The sequence below is a fragment of the Microtus oregoni genome, unplaced genomic scaffold, assembly GCF_018167655.1.
Source record: "Microtus oregoni isolate MIOR12 unplaced genomic scaffold, Mior012 000070F_ref0000104, whole genome shotgun sequence".
Lineage (NCBI taxonomy): Eukaryota > Metazoa > Chordata > Mammalia > Rodentia > Cricetidae > Microtus > Microtus oregoni.
This window is the reverse complement of record NW_024543977.1, coordinates 3,131,095-3,152,270: the sequence shown is the minus strand read 5'-3', so window position 1 is coordinate 3,152,270 and position 21,176 is coordinate 3,131,095. Positions and strand designations below refer to the sequence as shown.

Genomic DNA, 21,176 nt, shown 5'->3' with positions numbered 1-21,176 from the left:
AAGACCCGACTGCTAATTATGGAAGAATTCTATGAAAGGTCATGATGACCCCTCAAAGATTTCATTATCTTCTATTTTACAGCTTAATAAGACAACATAAACAACTGGAAATATTTTCAGACAATAAAATAATAAAGAGGTTACAGTAACAGCCTTTGCATGTCAAAATTATTAACCACAATTATGTGTCATGGCCTGAACTTCATTACCAACTTGAATAGACATAAAATATAAAATCACACAGAAAACAAACATCTGGATATGTCTGTGAGGGTATTTTCAGAAAGGTTTAACAGTGAAGGGAAGACTCACCTCAGCATGGCTGACATCATCCTATATATATATAGACTATGATCCCAGACTGAATAGGAGGGAAAAAGAGGAAGCCCCTGTGTAGTAGCATTTTTTCTGCCTGATTCCTGACTGTGGACACAATGTGAGCAGGGGCCTCAGTCTCTCTGCTTCCTGACTGTGGACACCATGTGAGCAATCACCTCAGTCTCTCTACTTCCTGACTGTGGACACAATGTGAGCAGGGGCCTGAGTCTCTCCGCTTCCTGACTGTGGACACCATGTGAGCAGCCCCCTCAGTCTCTCTGCTTCCTGACTGTGGACACCATGTGAGCAGCCCCCTCAGTCTCTCTGCTTTCTGACTGGATACCATGTGAGCAATCACCTCAGTCTCTCTACTTCCTGACTGTGGACACAATGTGAGCAGCCCCCTCAGTCTCTCTGCTTCCTGACTGTGGACACATTGTGAGCAGTCACCTCAGTCTCTCTGCTTCCTTACTGGACACTATGTGAGCAACTACCTTTCTCTCCCACCACCATGCTTTTCCCACAACTGTACCCTCAACCTGTGAGGCACAATTCCTTCCTTAACCTACTTTAGCATTCTATTTTGTTATGACAAGAAAAGCAGTTACCTTCTTACCCAAAGCATAAAACACACACACTATCTGAAAATAAAAATACAGAAATCTAAAGCAAATAAGCAATTTTTACCCTTCAAATTTAAATTTTGTTGTTTAAGTTTCATCTGATAAACTCTATAAAAGAACCTGAGTTACTTAATCAATTAAAACAGTGATTTCTCATAAGATCTATAGTTATTTATCACATAATTTCTATTAGCTAAGCATTTCTTAGAAACAATTGAAACTGTCTTCAAAAAACATAGTCACTTGTTTTTTCCAGATAAAGGTTTAAAACAAACATAATCACTATCTGATAGGAAAGGAATAGAGTTATGAAAATCAGATTGTTAAATTTTACTTAGAGATAACAGTATGCTTGAAAATATCAGGAAATTTATTTCCCTTAATTTTTACTTCATTGATATTTTATACTACACTATAGCATGCCATGAAATTATTCATATTTAGAAACCAATTATGATGAAAAATAAAGAGAAGGGTAACATTAAAATCAGGCAGAATCTCTCTACTTGGGCGCAAGTACAGAGATCTCCTCCTGGCGGTAAGTATCTTTCTTAATCTGGACACAGTAGTGAAACGGTAGAGAGAGAGAAGGAGGAAATGTTTTTCTTTTGGTTTAAGGCCCACTCCACAAAATGGAGCTCATGCCTGGTATTGTAACCAGGCCCTAGAACCTGTGGCTAGCCAGACAGTTTCTAGGCCCTAGGGGAGAACCTCAGAGTCTGTGGCTAGGCAGGTACTAAGCCCTAGGGGAGAACCTCAGATCCTGACTAGACAGGTCTTAGGCCCTAGGGGACAACCTCAGAGCCTGTGGGTAGACAGGTCTTAGGGAGAACCTCAGAGCCTGTGGCTAAAGAGGTCCTAGGCCTAGGGGAGAACCTCAGAGCCTGTGGGTAGACAGGTCCTAGGCCTAGGGGAGAACCTCAGAGCCTATGGGTAGGCAGGTCCTAGGTCCTAGGGGAGAATCTCAGAGCCTGACTAGACAGGTCTTAGGCCCTAGGGGAGAACCTCAGAGCCTGTGGGTAGACAGGTTCTAGGCCCTAGGGAAGAACCTCAGAGCCTGTGGCTAGACAGGTTCTAGGCCCTAGGGGAGAACCTCAGAGCCTGTGGGTAGACAGGTCCTAGGCCTAGGGGAAAACCTCAGAGCCTGTGGGTAGACAGGTCCTAGGCCTAGGGGAAAACCTCAGAGCCAATGGGTAGGCAGGTCCTAGGTCCTAGGGGAGAATCTCATAGCCTGGCTAGACAGGTCCTAAGTCCTACGGGAGAATCTCAGAGCCTGGCTAGACAGGTCATACGTCCTAGGGGAGAATCTCAAAGCCTGACTAGACAGGTCTTAGGCCCTAGGGGAGAACCTCAGAGCCTGTGGGTAGACAGGTTCTAGGCCCTAGGGGAGAATCTCAGAGCCTGGCTATACAGGTCCTAGGCCTAGGGGAGAACCTCTAACTATTATTCTGCTAAACAGACAAAGTAAACTGACAACAAATGATTTGATGCTAACCATAGATTCATTTGTCTCGGCCTTCATTGGAGAAACCTCTTTCTGTAGTGCTGAGCAGTAGAGGCCCCAAACATGTCAACAGGCAGAGAACAAACCCGGGAGTGCTCAGCCCTATCAGGACATCTCCAGCACACTCCCTCCCACCAGGTCACTGGTGACTGTGGTCATGTCCACCTTTTGGGAATTGCTGAGGAGCTCGATTAGGAGAAATACAAGTTCTCCATAAATCCTTCCTACCAGATGTGTCTAACCTCGATGGTACATTTTCCACCCAAGAAATCCATTTCTCAAGCAGCTTTAGGAAACAGGGTTGTGAGGAACACAAACCTTTATTTTGGAATGAAACGTAAAGAGGTAGGTAAAAACAGAAAACAAAAGGAAAGAACTATAGAAACATGGAAATTACCATGGGAATAAAAATCAGCGTCTTACTGATGGCTTTGTGGCTCATGCCCTTAAACAGCCACCAAAAGGAAATTCTGGCACAAATTCTGATTCCTCACTGACAGTAAAGCTTCAAATACTGTCCTGGTGAAATGAACTGTCCCCGGTAGTCTAAATACCATTCTTTTAAAGATTCAGGGTAAACTTAAAAATGAAACATGACAGTTCTGCATGAACAAAAGAATGGAAATAGATAAAATGAATTGCAGATATGATAGATCACCAAAATAAAATGGCCTTGTGCGTGGCTTTAACATGAATAGCACCAGTAGAATGGATGGTGCTATATTAACCTGAGCAATTTCACATCACCAGGATAGACTGAAGGGAATTCACGACAGGATACCCCTCCCCCCGCAAAGTGTAGCTTTGCAACATAATGTGAAAGCAGAGCCCGGTTTCTTGCTAATCACACAAAATTGGAGCATAATTTTCCTACATCTGAGCTACACTAGCTGAGAGCATTCTCAACCCTTTAGCACACAGATATGGACTAAAGCAGCCAGGACCAAAGGGAGGTCATTCCATAAGCAACATTGCAGTGCTTCTAAGAGACAACTTTTCTAGGTCCTCTGTCCTTATTAAGACAGAAGGTTATTTTTTTAAACTGAAATTTATGAAAAAGGATGTTAAAATATGCAGTTAGACAGTCTCACTTTCCTGCTCTTGTGTTGTTTTGTTCTCGTGTGCTCTGAGGTCACCTGCTCAAGCAGACCATGTTCTGTCCTGAGCCACAGAAGTGCAGCCTCATTTTCCAGTGCTTACTCCAGTTTGTGCTGTTCATTTTATTAAAGGCACTGTCAGCCCTCAGCCTGAGTCTCAGGGGATGTGCACCAACATCGGGGCTTGCAGGGGATGAGGTGAGAGCGTGCCACACACTTCCGCAATGACTGCCTCATTTTTTGCTGCCATGAACAAGAGTGAGGTTTGCTCATAGCCTCGCCCATTGCTGGCATCATTGGCCTTTGTAGGTCAGCCATTTCAGTAGAAATCAAACAGTATTTCTTTTCCCTTTTAGCTTAACTTTCCCAAAGCCTAAAAGAGTTAAATATATTTCTTATAAATGCTTTTGTAGAATGAGCATTTACATTTAAGTTGGATGGGTGCATTTTATTAGGAGAGAATTTTATTATACCTACTAGTTGAAAATATTTAAAGCACGGGAATTGAATTTTAGCACATATTTTCATGGTTCCCCTCTCCCCAGTGCACACTTTCATTCTAGTAAATGCAACTATAGTATGAGAACGTTTTGTTTCAGCAAATTTATCTTAACATTTCAACAAACTAGTATTTTGGAACAAACCCCCGCCAGACAAATGCATGCTCACACAGAACGTCTGATACATGTTCACACAGAACTTCAGACACGTGCTCACACAGAATGTCAGACACGTACTAACACAGAACATCAGACACGTGCTCACACAGAACGTCAGACACGTGCTCACACAGAACGTCAGACACGTGCTCACACAGAACGTCAGATACGTGCTCACACAGAACGTCAGACACATGCTCACACAGAACGTCAGACACGTGCTCACACAGAACGTCAGACACGTGCTCACACAGAACGTCAGATACGTGCTCACACAGAACGTCAGACACGTGCTCACACAGAACGTCAGACACGTGCTCACACAGAACGTCAGATACGTGCTTACATAGAACGCCAGATACGTGTTCATACATAACGTCAGACACGTGCTTGCACAGAACGTCAGATACGTGCTCACATAGAATGTCATACTCTTTCCTTCTAATGTCGTTGACTTCCTTTGTCAGTGTAAGGCTGGACTCCAAAAAGAAGTCACTGAAATCAAGTCCCTTTAAAATATTACATAAGATTCTTGCCTTAGAAAATGATAGCATAAGAATTAATGGAATGCAGTATCTAGTAAGCTAAATACCAATAAAAAACAAAGAGGTGAAGAATTATTTAAAGTAACAGAGGACAAAACTGTATGCAGACCACGTGATTTTTTCAAATACTCAAGCCTGTGCTGTAGAAGCTGCAGTTCATGTAAGGACAGGGGTTTACTTCCTCTGCTGTGTCCCCCAACACATGACAGAGGCCCTAATACTATTGAGCAGGCTGATAACACTCTCACCCACGATTGTTAGGTACGGAGTACAATGCCAGAAGGGACAAGCTGAGAATAGTAGCTAATTCCTTGGTCCAGAGCGGATCAGAGATTTTGCCCACAGGTGCCCATGAGAACACATGGCTGAACAGTCTTCCCCAATGTTCCTTACATTATTTGGAAGAGAGTGAGGAGTTCAAATCTAAGAAAGCTTCTGAAAACAGTGGAAATTCTGGTAGTTGCAAGGCTTTGTGATGAGAGCAGCAGGTAACTGTAGCTATTGACCTCCACTTACTGCCTACTGATTCCTCTAAAGATTTCAGCAATGCCCTGGAGCAACAACTGCTTCACAGTTTGATCAGCTAAGAGCAGGTTTGCTGTTTGTAAGGAAACAGGATCAACTCTACTGGGGTTCTCAAAGACTGATTGGTGTAGTGCAGAAGCAAATTGGCTTATAGAAAAATCAAAGAAAGATAAAGTTAGGGCTGGAGAGAAGCTCGGTTGGTAAAGGGCTTCCCTGACAAGCAAATGACCCGAGTCTGGTTCCCAGAACCAGTGTACAAGCTGAGGTAACACTCATGTGCAATCCTAGCACTGGGGAGGGAGAGGCAGCAAGATCCCCAGGACTTGCTGACTTTAGCCTACCTGGTGCCTCCCAGACTCATGAGAGACCATGTCTCAACACAAAAGGTAGACGGAGCCTAAGAGATACCACCTGATGTCTCTGGCCTCCACAAATCCACACAGTGACATGCATGCACCCACATACATATGTGAGCACCCCCCAACCCTACGAGGTAGACACAAGTCCCTGGTGAAAAGCATTATCACTGTGTACCATTGTGGCTATACTAAGTCTATGCCCTCTAAGGAGTAGCATGAGAGGCTTTATGTATAGGGGAAATTCATTTTATTAAAATAGTGTAGTTGCGTTTACTAAATAAACAAGTCCAAATAGTAAGTCCTCTAAGGGAATTAGCATTTAGAATTCCTACAACAGGATTACCCAAAATGTCTAGTTTTCAATAAAAAAATTATGAGACAAAGGAAGAAATAAGAAAATGCTATTTTCTAGCCATGGAAAAAAGAGGTGGCAGGAACTGCATGTGAAAGGCCATGTGCCTAGCAGACAGAATGAAAATGGTGTTAAAATCCTAAGGAAACCATTCTTCAAGTAAGAAAGGTTTGATGCTATTGCCAAATAGAGAATATGGGAATAGAGGATACAGAATTAATTTAATTTTTTTTTATTATAATCACATCATTTTCTCCTTCCCTTTCCTCCCCTCTTTCATCCAATGTTCTCTAGCCTGTTTTCTTTCTTTCAAATTCATGGCCTCTTTTCTGTTATCATTGTTTCGTGAGTGTGTTTGTAAATTCCTACACACACACACACACACACACACGCACACACACACACACACACACACACACACACATACACACACCTGCTCAATACATACTACAGAGTCTCCTCAGCCATCACTTTACTAGAGCAGCACAATCCCGTAGCTACATTCTAAGTATTTGTTCTTAGACTTACAGGTGAGTGGAGTCATCTCTCTCAAGGAAATTTCTTTTGCAGCAGATAGAGACCATCAAAGAATATCCCAACCATCCAGGGAGACTTGTCTAGTCCCAGCTGGCATATCTGCAGTATAATTCCTGCACCTAACACTCAGCTATCATTGCAGAAGTGAGAGCAGAAACACTAAGAAACAGAGGAACCTGGAGTTCGCTGTGAGATTGTATCTCCTGCAAATGTCAGAAACCACACGCCATGAGTCTCACCAACATGTTACCAAACACCTGCACAACGACATGCTGATGTGGAAGAGGAAACACTCATGAAGCTTCATCCCTAGATGAAGAACTGCAGGCAGCTGAGAAACACTGAGAGCAGGAGAAACCATCTTCCTCGGGTAGAGAGCTGAGGGTAGTTGGTTATCTAGAACCAAATGGTCAGTCAATAAAGAGAATTTTTAAAAAAGACCAAATGAAAATTTTGTAGTTGAAAAGTAGAGTAGAAACACACACACAGCACGTGTTGTAAGGAAACAACATGAAATCTGAAGAGAGATTAGCAGAGGTGAGGAAAGATGAAGAGCAGGCTCTGGCTGGAATTAAGTCCACCGTCTCTCCCTTCCTGTCTGGATTTTCTTGTTTTACTCCCTTTCCCCAGCTGCTATCTAAATCTGATTGAATATTTTACCTTGTTTGGTGCTATCCTACCGTCTGTATGTCTGTTTTTACGGTTTTAGTACGGGGCAGGACTCACAGCATGTTCACAGTCTCCTTTCAAGTGGTATGTTGTTACACACAACATACATATTTCAAACCTTCTTCCCTCTCCCTCTGCTGCTACTCTCATGCATTTTAATTCTCCCTTATGTGGATAACCTAGCAATATACATTTATGACCATGCTTTTAGGAAGTAATTTTCCTGAAACAGGTTATAAAATAAAAGTCAATGTTATATTCACCCTCATATTTCTCTAGGTCTGAATTTTTACCTGGAACCATATTCTTGCAATGTAAAATGATGTTTTTGACATTTAAAAAAATTTTGTTACATCTATCTACCTCTCGATCTATCAATCTATATTCTACCTACCTACCTATCATTTATCTATCATCCACCTGTGTGTGTGTGTGTGTGTGTGTGTGTGTGTGTGTAATGTGAAAATGTGTGCACGTGTATGTGCACTGTGGTGTGTTTGGAGTTCAAGAGAACAGTTTGAGGGGGTGAGTTCTCTTCTTTTACTAAGTGGTGGGTCTGGAATTTGAACTCAGGCCATCAAGCTTGGCAGCAGGCACTTTTATCTACGAAGCCATCTCACTAACCTGTTTTTATGTTTCTTTACATTTATTTTATTACCAGTCTTAAAAAATGCTTGACTTAATGTTTTATTGCTATGAAGAGACATCATGACCACAACAACTCTTATAAAGGAAAACATTTAACTGGGGCTGGCTTATATTTCAGAGGTTTAGTCCGTTGTCAGCGTGGTTGGAAACATGATGACATGAAGCAGACATGGTGCTGGAGATGCAGCAGGAAGAGACTGACACTGAGCAAAGCTTGAGCATCTAAAACCTCAAAGCCTACTCCCAATGACATACTTTCTCCAACATGGCGACAAGTACTCCAACAGGGCCACCCCTCCTAATAACGCTACTCCTTATGGGCCTGTAGGGGCCACTTTTATTCAAACCACGGCAATGCCTATTTCTGTTTTACCTTAATTCATGAATATTTTCACTGTTTTAAGATGACATCCCTTTACTTTGAGTGCTTCACGCATGTCATTCCGTGGCATCTTAGGAAACGTCAGGGGCCACGTTAATCTGCGACACCTCTGTGAAGTGCATCCTTTTCTGCTCTGCTCATGATCTTACTCATTACCAGGTTTTGGCATTTTGGTTTTGATGACTCTTTGTATAATTTTCTTGGTTTACTCGATCTCAGTAAGGACAACTGCGACGCTCCTGAATTCGGGTCCACTCATCTTTTCTTCCACATATCTAGTCCAAAGTTAATCTCAATTGTTGTGTTTACTTTTTTAATAGAGATTGTTGTTTCAATTCTAGAGGTTCTCCTTAGTTCTTTATAGTTTCTATTTATTTTAGTATTGTTAATTTTCTTTATTTTTTTATAACAGCATTGCAGTTCTAACTTGCTAATCCCAGTGCCTCTGTCTGCTGATCATATTTCCTTCTGACTGCTTCACATTTTTCCTGTGTTTTCATATATACTCATATAACTTAAAACTAGAACTGAACATTGCCAATGTTATATTACTGACTTTCTGGGTTTTATTTCTTACATGAATGAACACTAAATTTTATTCTGGAAAGCAGCTAATTAACTTATAGATTAATTAAAGCCTTCCAGGAAGTTCTTATTTTAAAATTTTAAGACTACCTTAACCTTCCCTCTAATGGACAACTTTCCGGGGTCCCTAGCAAGTGCTTTAGGTACAGCGGGCGGAACTTGGGCACCTTGCCATGCAGCAAACCCGCTCTGTGCAGACTGCGACCTCACAGCAGTTCCTCCTCTGGTTTGTTCTCTGTGCACATCTGCACACTGTATTCTACACACATTTAGTGTGGCTTCCAAACACCGTCTTACATGGGTTTATGCACAGATGGCCTTTCTGGAGGCAGTTTCTGCACAGGTTCCTCTTTCTTTGCTCTCTGACCAACCTTTGCAGTTAGGCAGAACGCTTCTGATCTCCGCATTCGCTGCTTTTCTAGGCACTCTGATCAGATACATGACAGCAACAACTTGAGAGAGGAGAGATCCAAGTTGGCTCAGGGCTGAGAGGGCGTATTCATTCAGAAAGGAAGGCATGGAGTGTGGCATGCTTCTCACACAGCACCACAAGAAGCTAGTGATCTGGAGGAGATGTGGGCTGAGCTGTGATCCCGAAGGTTCCCTGACCACCGCCTGACCTAGTGGCTTGTATCTGCAGCTAAGCCCTATTTATTAACAGTTCCACAGCTTCCCTGTGCAGTTCTGTCTGGTAAAGAGCAGGTCCACACAGGGGAGTTGATGGGGGCCTGTGGTGTAGGACTTGCCTCGGAGAAAGAAGAGAAGTGATGATAATGCTTGACATTTCCCACTGTTTGGCAAATGCCTTGTTTTTCCCAGTTTTGAGCAGTATTCTGTTTGCATATGGAAGACTGTGCCCGGACACAAGCACAGTCATGGCCAGAGCAGAAATCTCCACTTTCCTTGGGTAAGAAACACATGGCCATGGTGGCACACAGCTTTAATCTCAGCATTCGGAAGGTCCGCCTGCTCTACACAGTGAGTTCTAGGACAGCCAGGGCTACATAATAGAAAAACCACCTTGTCTCAGAATAAATAAATAATAAGATAGCTCCCAGACTCCATTCACAGATCTTCTGCTCCATAGGTACAAGCGGCCCAAGCTGCTATAGTTCAGTGACTCTGAGGATACTCACAAAAGACAAAGCAGGTTAAACTGACAGGCCTCCCTTGTCCCTCCTTGTCAAAGGTCTTCTCTTTTATTCTCTATTAATATGTCTATTTATACTCTCCATATCACTAGCAATAAAAATTAGTTTTTGCTATAAATTCCTTCCCCACCACTACACTGATGATCTCTAATGTAAGTTCATCCTGCTCCCTCCTGAACACTGAGAAGCTGCCATCATGACCAATTCAGGAAACAGATGAATAACTAGATTGAAGTTCTATGAGGGCAACTACGCATATGCACACATGTACAGCGGCAGGTCAGCCTTTCCTATGGTATAGAAGTGTCACGTGTTTTGATAAAATGTATTAATGTATTGAATTCTAAATGCCAAAAAGGTGATAAAACAATTATAAAAACAGATACCATCTAAGAGGCATTTCCTATTTTATTATTAATTAATTTTTGTCATTTATTTTATATCCCTATCGCAGTTTTTCCTCCCTCCTTTTCTCTTGCTCCCTCTCTTCCAAACTCCCTCCCCTTTATTCTCACCCATCTACTCCTCCTCTGTCACCATTCGAAAAGAGGCAGGCCTCCCATGGGCATGGCACATGAAGTTGAGGCAGGACCAAGCTCCTCCCCCTGCATCAAGACATTTCCTAATATGCACTCATGTACCACATGAGGTAATGTGCATCATGTGTCATTTCTAGCATGTAACCAGTAGGTGTACTATTGACAACTGGTCTCTTTGGAATGTACTTTGGAAACTCCAACCACTAAATCCAAAAGCAGAACAGTTCTCTCATCTAGGATGTTTATAGTTCTTGGGGGAACACCATCACACATTGGGTCTTCATAACTAAAACCTATGACAAGGGAAAACAATGTATCAGCTGGAATGCTTTGGTGCACATAAAGTCTATTAATCTATCAATTAGCATCACAGTCCCCGGGGCACTAGGAGCCGGCACTCCTGTGCAAGCAACAGTGATGCTGGCAAGCTCTGACTTATACACTCGGCAAGAAGAACAAGTGAGACTTACATATATTATTGATGCATTTCTAGGACAAGCAGCATAAAGGAGGACACTTAGGCTGTTTTCCCATCTTGCTCTTTAAACAAAACCTTAAATGAAATGACTTCAGGTAATTGCTGTCTATTCTCTTGCAGGCACACAAAATAGCAGCCTTTTAGAGGCGAGCTGGAAACGGTTTTCAGTCCAGGGAGCATGAAAGGAATCATGCTGCCAGTCTGCTGCTCCACTGCAATTGTGAGCTGCCGACGGGAAGAGGGAACAAAGCTGGGCTATCAGAGGAGGGCAGGAGCCAGCTTCCACGCCTGCCCGGCTTTCTCTCATCCAGAGGAAAGACAGCCCTGGCTTGTCACCCTTCCTAGCCACATAACATTAGTCTGTTAATATGGAACAAACTGAAAATCCTTCTTCTCTGTGCTCTCTTCCTCATCCTGTAGTTTCCCCCTCAAGACAGACCTTACATTACTCTCTAGATGTAAGTATAAGAAAACACAGAATAACCAATAATGCCTGACACATGGCTTACGAAGACCATTTCAGTGATCTACAGTGAACATTTGAGAGGCTTTGTAACTATTTACTGAATTTTTTTTTTTGCATGCTTTCAACTAGCACCTGTAATTGCCAGTCTTTGATCTCCTGAAAGGGATATAATTTCAAAGAGAAAAATGGCTATAATTGGAAGGCCATGAGAGAAAGCAGTGCCACTATTACAAATGAACAAGCCAGGGGTGGACCGAGATGAAGAACAGAACACCTTCGGCAGCAGCGCCATCGAGGGAGCAATGAGTACAGATGAGCGTGAGAAGAAAAAGGCTCTTTAACCGAAGGATATCCCTCTCTGTAATTTGGCTCTATTATGGCTGAAGCACACTAAGCAATTGGCTCCTGAGTCTGCGTTTCCCTCTGTAGTTAAGATGCGACTGTTCATTTAGCCAAGGAGGGGGAAATTAGGGTAACATCTCAAGTCTTCCTTTGTGCTCAGCAGCAGCAGAGACGGATTTAAGTCGCTATGATGCTGCTGTTTGCTGTTCTGGTTTGGATGATGAGCATATTCAGGAACCTAACCTGACTTTCACTTCCTCAGTCCCCCACCACCCTGACCTTTATACAGCCCTCAACAGGAGACATGAGGGGTTAAGGAAGTTCAAAATCAAAAATAGTGCCCATATCTTACTAAACAGGCCAGACAAAAGTAAGATACCATATAATGAGGCATGATGGAACAAACATAGCCATCTGTCTTCCCTTTATATGTGCATCATCACAAACAATAAACCCTCCACAGGTGTCCCGTAAGCAAGACAAAACAGGAGCCACAGCCTACCCTGATCCTGATGCCCCACTCTTTTGCCTACGCAAAATCAGGAAGCAACAAAGGCTTTCACTAGCTGGGGAACCTTTTGTTTCAAAATAAATGTACGGAGCAGTCAAATGGAAACAATGCCTAAAAGGAGTCTCAAGCATCGTCCATGCTCAGACATTTACGGAGTAACAAAATGGAGGAAAATTCAGGAAAGAGCGACACAGTTGAAAATGATAATTCAAAAAAAAAAGGAACAGTGAAAATATAGATGGTCTTAAGCAAAACATGGAGAATTCCCACCCCAACCATGTCAATTCTGGATTGAGTCGTAAGTCACCATGGTGTGAAGCCACTGCGGGCACTTGTGTAAGCTGGCATGGCCTTCCCCACCTGGCAGGCTGATGGATCCTGCAGACTGTCACTCACAGCTTACATCCAACCTCTCCAACACACACCTTCTGCAGTGGGACTCACATTTAAGCTGAGTGCTGTCAGCATGGCTGTTTGGGTAACATCAGCCCCTCTTTGTCCAGTCTTTGGATACTGGGTAACATCAGCCCCTCTTTGTCCAGTCTTTGGATACATTCTTGCAACATAATTTATTGGGCTTTGTTATGATAAGAGGTATAATTAGCAGCCATTTTGTAGCACCGAGGATTGATGCCCAGGCCAATTCTCTATAAAGTGCCTTTAAGCAGCACCTGTGCTGTTCATATTTATAAATCAGGCAATTGTACTTCCAGCCACTTCTGTGTATACGCAATTAGTATAATTTACATATTCAAATTATAATAATTATATATCCAGTTTACTAACTTCTTGCTTTCTTTATGCCCACCCCAACTTTGTTAGTTCAGCTAGATCAGATTCTTGATATTTGTATTAATGTCTTGTTATTGTAATAAAATACCAACGCAAAGTAGCTTCAGGGAGGAGGGACTTGTTTGGGCTCACAAATTAAGGGCACATGCTGAAGGAGAAGTCCTGGCACAGGAGCTGAGGCAGCTGGTCACACTGTATCTTCAGCAGGAAGAGAATGAGGGATGCTGGTGTTTCCTGGATGCTTCCCTCTTAATTCATTCTGGGACCCCAGTTCATGGATGGTGCCAGCCAGGCTGGGGGCAGGGCTTTCCTCCATTACTTGTCTCTGGAAAATACCCTCACAGACACCTACAGCAGTATTTTCCAGGACCCCAAATTCAGTCAAATTGACAATAAAGCATAATCATCATGCTATTTTATCAAATGACATTATGATTTTTTCTCAGGCCACTAGGAAAATGCTCAATATTTCCACTGGTAGCAAAGCATATAAGCAAAGTTCAGAGAACCCTCGAAGTCCTTATTGATCCATTATGTCAGAGGGCACTCCATTCTGTCAGTTTGTTTCTTTAAATCATTTAAGAGAATCATTTGCCTCTTCTCAAACAACAACAACAAACCATCACCACCAAAGAAAACAAAAAACAAACAAACAAAAAAACCCAAAATACACTTAACTATTACCAGGAGTCTTCAATCCAATTCAAATAAACCCAAATTTCAAGGTTTATACTAAAAAAAGTCATTGTTATTAGAATAGAAAAATGACAGGCCAAACGGGAAGAATTGATCTTATTTAATACTTTCTGACTCTTGGCAAAATGTCATTGTTGGTTCCCTTGCCCATACAGACACATATCAGCCATAGATCCCAGATCTCTATTTTACTGCTAATTTGTTTATAAAGTTCAACACACACTACTGGAAGTATTTGATGGGTATGCAAAATTGCATTCAAGACTTACAGATTCACACAGAATAACAACTCAGATATATAAATGCAAAACTGAAGTAAAAACTCCAAAATCCTTCACTAATGTAAGGCAGAAATATTTAGGCTCATAATTGGTATTCTACTACTTGGATAATTAAATGTAGATGAATAAGAGTTTAGTTTTGTTTAGTATGTAATTTAAAGTAAGAATATAAAGTTACCTTATAATTGCAAAATGTAAAGTGGTTTTTAAATAAAATTTCTAATACTAAGGAGCTATGATTTCAATTTTATAAATGTCATATAACAAAATACACAGCTTCAGAATCTGAACAGTTCTTTTGAAACATTATTTTACATTTTGAAGGTTCTATAATATAATTAAAGGTTACAAGTGAAAGACAGATTAATTTCCTCCTACTCATGAATATCTATTTAAATGCTAATAAAGGAATAAAAACAAATTTTAAGATGCAAAAAAAAAAAACATAAAATGGGAGAGCAATGGGCCAGAGATCCCAACTCTTACAATAAGGAAGCACATCTGCACATCGGGACGGGTGGAGCGAAGCAGAGCAAGCTACAAACTGAAAGGTTTGCTGGGGTTTCTTAGTGCTCCCCAGAACAGACTGCCAGGGTGGAGATGCAGACAGCAAGAGTCAGAAAACAGGGATCATCTGCCAGCATCCAATCATAAGACTGGACACCCTCACATTCAACACACAGAGCATCAGAGCCCTGGAGCCTGCCTGGTGTGCTTCATACTCACAGGGAAGAGACTGGGTCTTCAGTTCCCTTAGAAACAATTAGAAGAAATCCAGACATCAGTAGAGGAACTAATGCAACTGACACATGTATTATTCCAGGATAGGCAATGTGGGGAAGTAAACTTGGCCAGAGGAGGTCAAGGATCAGGAGATAAGCTCCAGCCAGGTAAAGAGCAGAGAAATGTAAGAGCCCAGACACAGGTAGATCTCCAGATAGGGCAGGAGTACACAGGCTCTCAAGGTTAAATGGACAGACTTGTCAATATTAAAACAGCACCATTGAGACCAGAGAGGCTCAGCTAGTTTTCTAGGAATCTAGAATCACAAAGTATCAAAAGCATGGAGCTGAACTGGACAGTGGTCCCAGTATGCTGGATCTACCTTTTGCCATTACCAGTTCTGTAGGCTACTCAGTTCAGCGCTTTTCTTCATTGTTGTTCATGTGTCTGTGTTTTGTTTTAGTTTTTATTTTAAAGACAGTCTGTGTTACACTGTTTCTTTTCTTTATAAATTACCAATCTATAGGATTTTTTTTATTATAACAGCACAAATAAAGACAAGCTACTCTATGAAAACAAATAGATATTCACAAGAAACAATCAGATGCTAATACAATAACTAATACAGAAGATATCATGCTGTTACTTAGTCAAATAAAGGCTGTGGTCGGAGGAGTTGGTTCTCTCCACCCACCATGTGTGTTCCAGTTATCAAATTCAGGCCATTGGAGTTGGAAACACCTTCACTTTCAGAGCCATTCTGGTGGCCAAAGGGGGACTTTTAAAATTCCTTATGTTTTTTGTTTGAATTAATGATTACTTAAATAATGAAAAATTGAATTCTAGTACTGTTACCTCAGGGAGGGGCAGACTCTCAGCAACCTGTCTTAGGGCAGACTGTGCACTCAAGAAAGCATACTCTAGAACTTCAAAAGTGCAGAGTTCACAGCTGCCCACAGCAGTTTACTCAAAAAACCATTTGGGACAAGGTTTTCTCTCCATAAATATAGAAATTTATTTCTATAGTTTAAGTCATTAACTTTCAATAAAGGTTAAAGAAGAACATAGCTCTCTCTTTTTCTTCCTTCCTTCCTTCCTTCCTTCCTCCCTTTCTTCCTTTCTTCCTTCCTTTTTTTGGTTTTGTTTTTTGAAACAGGGTTTCTCTGTGTAACAACCCTAGCTTTCCTGGAACTAGCTCTGTAGACCAGGCTGACCTCTGAATTCAGAGACCCACCTGCCTCTGCCTCAAAAATGCTGGGATTAAAGGCATACACCACCATTACCTAGCCAAATATTTTTTAAATGCATATTATGATGAGATTCCCTTGTAACTTGTTTTTCTGTAGGTCAAATTTGTCTTCTTTTCTTTAGTATTTTGTTGTAGACTCTTTTTTAAAAAAAAATCTTTGGTGGTCTTTCTAGATTTTTAATTTTCTGGTGTGTCTAATATATTAGTTCCCAAACTGGTACAACACTATACTGAGGACATCAGTGGTAAGGAGCACACTACATACCTACCGGTTTTGCATGCTACAGATGTGATATCAACACAAAATCATCTCAAGACCACAACACAAATTCCCATCACTCAAATAAAGCTGAGCACTCACCTCAAGGACCAGCCATAGCTTATCTCCATTTATTTTGTCCTTCTTAAAGTAAATCCCATAGAATCTGACCACATTCGGGTGGTCAGAAAGTGTTCTTAATATGTTATACTCGGCCTCAATTTCTTCATCAATATCCTATGTTAAAATAGGTCATACAAAGGAAATAATGAGAAAACACAATGATGCTAATCAGATTATATTAGGATACTAAATAGAGAATTTTAACTTCATTAAAGCAAGGTCATAGTCATTGGTACTGTGCTTTGTAACATGTATTGAAATGTCTCATTACAATTTACCATTTGATTCAATGCATCTCAATCTATATTAATTGAACTGAATTTTACAAGGCTATTATTGTGTGCCACTGGAGAACTACTCTAGATGATTTCACTTGTACTTGTCTTAGTCAGGGTTTCTATTGCTGCAACAAAACACCACGACCAAAAGGCAAGCTGGGGAGGAAAGGGTTTATTTGGCTTATACTTTAGCAATGCTGTTCATCACCGAAGGAAGTCAGGACAGGCAGGAGCTGATGCAGAAGCCATGGAGGGGCATGGCTTACCTGCTTTGTTTCCATGGCTCGCACAGCCCACTTTCATGTAGAACCCAAGACAAGCAACTCAGGGATGGTACCACCCACCATTGGCTGGGCCCTCCCCCATTGATAACAAAATGAGAAAATACATTACAGATGGATCTCATAGCGGCATTTTCTCAATGGAGGCTCTTTCCTCTCATGATTCTAGCTTGTGTCAAGTTGACACACAAAACCAGCCTGTACAATTCATTATTAGTGATTTGAATGCAATGACCAAAACATTATTTTAAAACAAACAAACAAATAAAAAGACTGGAAAGTTAGCTTTTTTGGTTCAGAACACAGTATGTTTATATAAAAAACCCATTATACAGGCAATAAATTTCTATTTAGAACACTGAAATGGAACTAAACGATATGTTATAATATAAGCCTAACTTAACTAACAGCTTATCCATTAGAAGAAGAAGGAGTTGATACCTTAGGAAAATACTGGAAGACCTCTCAGGTGTGTTTCTAGAACACCATGTCTATACGAAGCAACTTGCAGACAATAAGAGAAAACCAGCACAACACAAAGAAAACGTAAACTCCAAGAAGCTAGACTAAGAGATACTCAGTGAAAAACAAGAGGTCTATGCTCTACTGTCTTCCCGTCCTGTTCATGTCATTCCTTTCTTGCAGAGGATCAAATGTCAACATTTTTGATAAATACCACCAAATACTAAGGCCCTTTATCTTAACAGTACACCCGGTCTTTACAAATGTGTGGGTGTATTGTACTTTATTCACAAAACTGGAACCTGACTTTGGTGCTCAGAACTCATGAAAATGCAGCACGGTTGTGTGCACTTGTTATCCAGCACTGGGAAGATGCTCACTGGCCAGCTTATCTTGCCTAACTGGCGATCTCCCGGCCAATGTGGTGAAAGGAAACCTCCGAGAAGACCGGAGGTATTGCTCTGGCCTCCACATGCTCTCTGTCTCCGTCTCCCTCTGTCTCCTTCCCTCTCTCCCTTCCTCCCTACCAAGCTCCCCCTTCAAAAATATTTAAAGCTCGTGATTTTCAAATGCTGTAAGCCCATCATGTATGAGTAGCTATGGAAGAGGAATGATCATGCGCATTACACGCTACTTGCTTTTCTCACAGGAAAGGAGTGCGACGGCTACCTTAATTTGGGGTGCATGTTGGGGTTAGTGTTTCTTTAAACTAATTTGCTGTTGCAAATTCCCACCCTAACACCAAAAGCTAGAGGAAAGAGAAGTATTACACTTTTGGCAGAGTGCAACTTGTGTCTTTTCCTTTCACGTAAATGGTAAAACTCCCAAGGGACTGTGAAAAAAATGCGGCAAAGCCCGGAAACTACATTTCTCATCCTTCCCTTCGAGAGTGTCAGGTTTCCTACATTAAAACAGAGCAGCCCTTCCCGGTCTTCTGATAAAAATAACATGGAATGCTGCAGTTATAATGGTTTTAGCACAAATACATTATCAAAATAGATACACTCCTAAGATGAATAAAGAACCAGATGGTTCTGCAGCACTCTTTCCTAGTGGAAAAGCCACTCCAAGGACTTAGGGCTGCAGGGACATCCTTATTTTATCATTTGTATCAGGCCGTCCCTCCATCATGAGTTCACGAATCTCTTAATAGAAGTGACTCTCAGTAGAATTTGGGGACTCATTCAGCTCACTTGTGCATTATGAAAGGCTTAGTTATTTCTAGGAGGCTCAGGTATTCCTGAATTGCCAACATTTGTTCTAAAAAAAAGCAAGCCTGGGGGTAGAGTTCAGTGTAAGGAAGAGAGATGAACAGTTCTCAAGAGAGAACATCAGGACTGAAGAGGAACCCCAGTTCTTCAATGAGGAATTTTACTCTGATAAATCAACATCATTTCTGCTATGGAAAGACTTAGGCAAATCAGAAAATTTCCTTCTCTGAGGGAAATTTAATATTTTTGTTTATGAAGACTTTAAGAATGCCAATTTTTAAACTTATTATTAATATTTTTGAATTTTATGCATAAGTACTGCATGTATATAATTTTTACCCTTGCCTCTCCCTTCTCCAACTCCATCCACTTCTCCCTCTCAAATTCATAAATTCTTCTCTATTTATGGGCTCTCTCTCTCTCTCTCTCTCTCTCTCTCTCTCTCTCGTGAGTGCACGACACACACACACACACACACACACACACACACACACACACACACCAGCCAAGACCATTTAGTGTTGTTCCTGTCTATTTAGGGCCTGGCCACTTGATACCGGAGGACATGTCAGGGGACTCATCCTGGAGAAGACTTATCCTCCCTCTTAGAGGGAGAATTGCCTGCTGGTCTTCAATCTGGGTAGAGCCTTCTGAGTTGTCCATCCTCCCTTCCCCCATCCCCCTGAGCACTGGAGAAGATTGCTTCTCCCTCTCAGAAGTCAACAATTGCCTGTAGCTCTTCATCCCAGGTAGAGCCTTGTGAGTTGTCCATCATCCCACCCCCATGCTCCATCCCCCGAGCACTGACTTATCACCTGGCACCATTATGCAGTTTAACATTTTTTAAAAAAATTCTCTCCAGTTTGGCTTAAAAAAAAATATTACACAAAGCCCAGTGTAGAGTGCAGAGTGCAGGAAAAACGGAAATCAGATTACTATAACCAGATTTTCAGGAGAACATCTAGACCCAAAAGTCTGTACTGCTGTGACTTTTTAAAACAATAAAATGCTGTTCAGCCAATGGCTTCATTGTGTGCTTATATATTTGTCTAAGAATGTGAGACATCTTATTGCATGGGCAAAACACATAAATAGGAGGAGCAACCAACAAGACCTCTGCTTCTGTTTCAGATTGCCTCTTGTTTCAGAACGACACTGCAGTGAGTGAACCAGTGTCAGATGCTTCCCAAATTTAATAAAGTAGAGATTTTCAAACAAGAAAGCTAGGACCTGGGGTCATACCTCAGTTGGTAACGTGTAATCAGGAAAACCCAAGTTCACTGCCCCTAACCCCAGACCCAGGTCAAACACTGAATGTGGCGGTAAGTTCCAGGCCAGTGAGAAACCCTGCCTCCAAAAACACTGTGAATGAAGGCTGAGGAATGACCACCGAGTTTGCCTTCTGACTGTCATATGCACACATGCATGCACACTTGCCTACACCTGCAGCTCCGCATACATGAACATACATATACACATACACAAACTAACAAGCAAATAAACACAACTTAAAAAGAATTCAAAGTAACTCACATGGATTGGATCCAGAATTTTGACTGCCGCTTTCTGGCCGTTTTTCTTATTCAGGACTTTAAAAACCTTCCCGTACGTTCCTTTGCCGATGGTTTCAGTGATTTCCCATGTATCCGAAGGATCAGGAAAGTTATCAAAGATAATTGTTTTTCCAGTTAACGGAAGCATATCCAAGGTTTAAGTCACTGGAGAGAAACGGTACAGGTCCACCTATGTCTGACCAGAGGTGTGAGGTGGCAGGCATAAGCTGCTGGGAAATTATCTAACACTTTCACCAGAATCATAAAAAGTGTGCAACAGCAATCAAATGTACTTCAGAGTCAGAAGAGATTTAATTTCTACCTCGTGAGTGGGCTAATGAGTTTGATAATGCTTGGTTTGCAGGACTTAATTTCTACATTTACTATTGTTTCATATTTATTCATGAATATTTTTTGAATAAAAATGACCATTTTTTTTACCACTTTGATGTCCTTTCAACTAACTTCTTTATACTTGGGGATTAGAATAAAATGAATCACTTTAGAATAAACCCAGATGACAAAAAAAATTGCTTTGTAAGCGATCAGGGTCCTCTTATTGCTTTTATAGTGTTGTTCTCTTTCCATCATCTAAGAGGTCCATTAAAATCAACCCATCACCTCCTTGGCCTCATCTCTCATTTCCTCCTTCCCACACCACATGCAGCTACTCTTCACTCATCAGATTCATTCTTTCTAAACTCCAGCCCCTGAATCATCTGTGAGGCGTCACACTTCCAAACGTGGCCACTCTGTACTCCACCAGCACTCTGCGTCGCTATCTGTCTTCATTACCTTGCATCATTTTAGCTCGTGGTACCACTGTATTATTTCCAATCTATTTGTTTGAAGGAATATGACCAATCTGAACACTTATTAATGTCAAAATAAAAAGAAGACACCCTCAGCATTTCTAGTATGTTTTTTCATGATTCTTAATTATGCATATAAAAGCACATTCTTACCAATGTTAAATTT

The 21,176-nt window shown here is 41.3% G+C and overlaps 1 protein-coding gene across 2 annotated transcripts in view; it reads right to left on the bottom strand.

Annotated features, from left to right (window-relative positions):
• The window catches only part of Myo3a (myosin IIIA), a 189,231-nt gene extending 168,873 nt beyond the window's left edge, over nt 1-20,358 (bottom strand). The window contains exons 1-2 of one of the 2 annotated variants that reach the window (XM_041641611.1): nt 20,179-20,358; nt 16,393-16,527 (exon numbers count right to left, since the gene is read on the bottom strand). In XM_041641611.1, coding sequence (XP_041497545.1) covers nt 16,393-16,527; nt 20,179-20,346 — 303 coding nt within the window. In that variant the 5' untranslated portion in view covers nt 20,347-20,358. The remainder of the gene's footprint in view (nt 1-16,392; nt 16,528-20,178) is intronic. The other variant, XM_041641610.1, reaches the window with a different exon arrangement.
• Nucleotides 20,359-21,176: the final 818 nt, after the last annotated feature.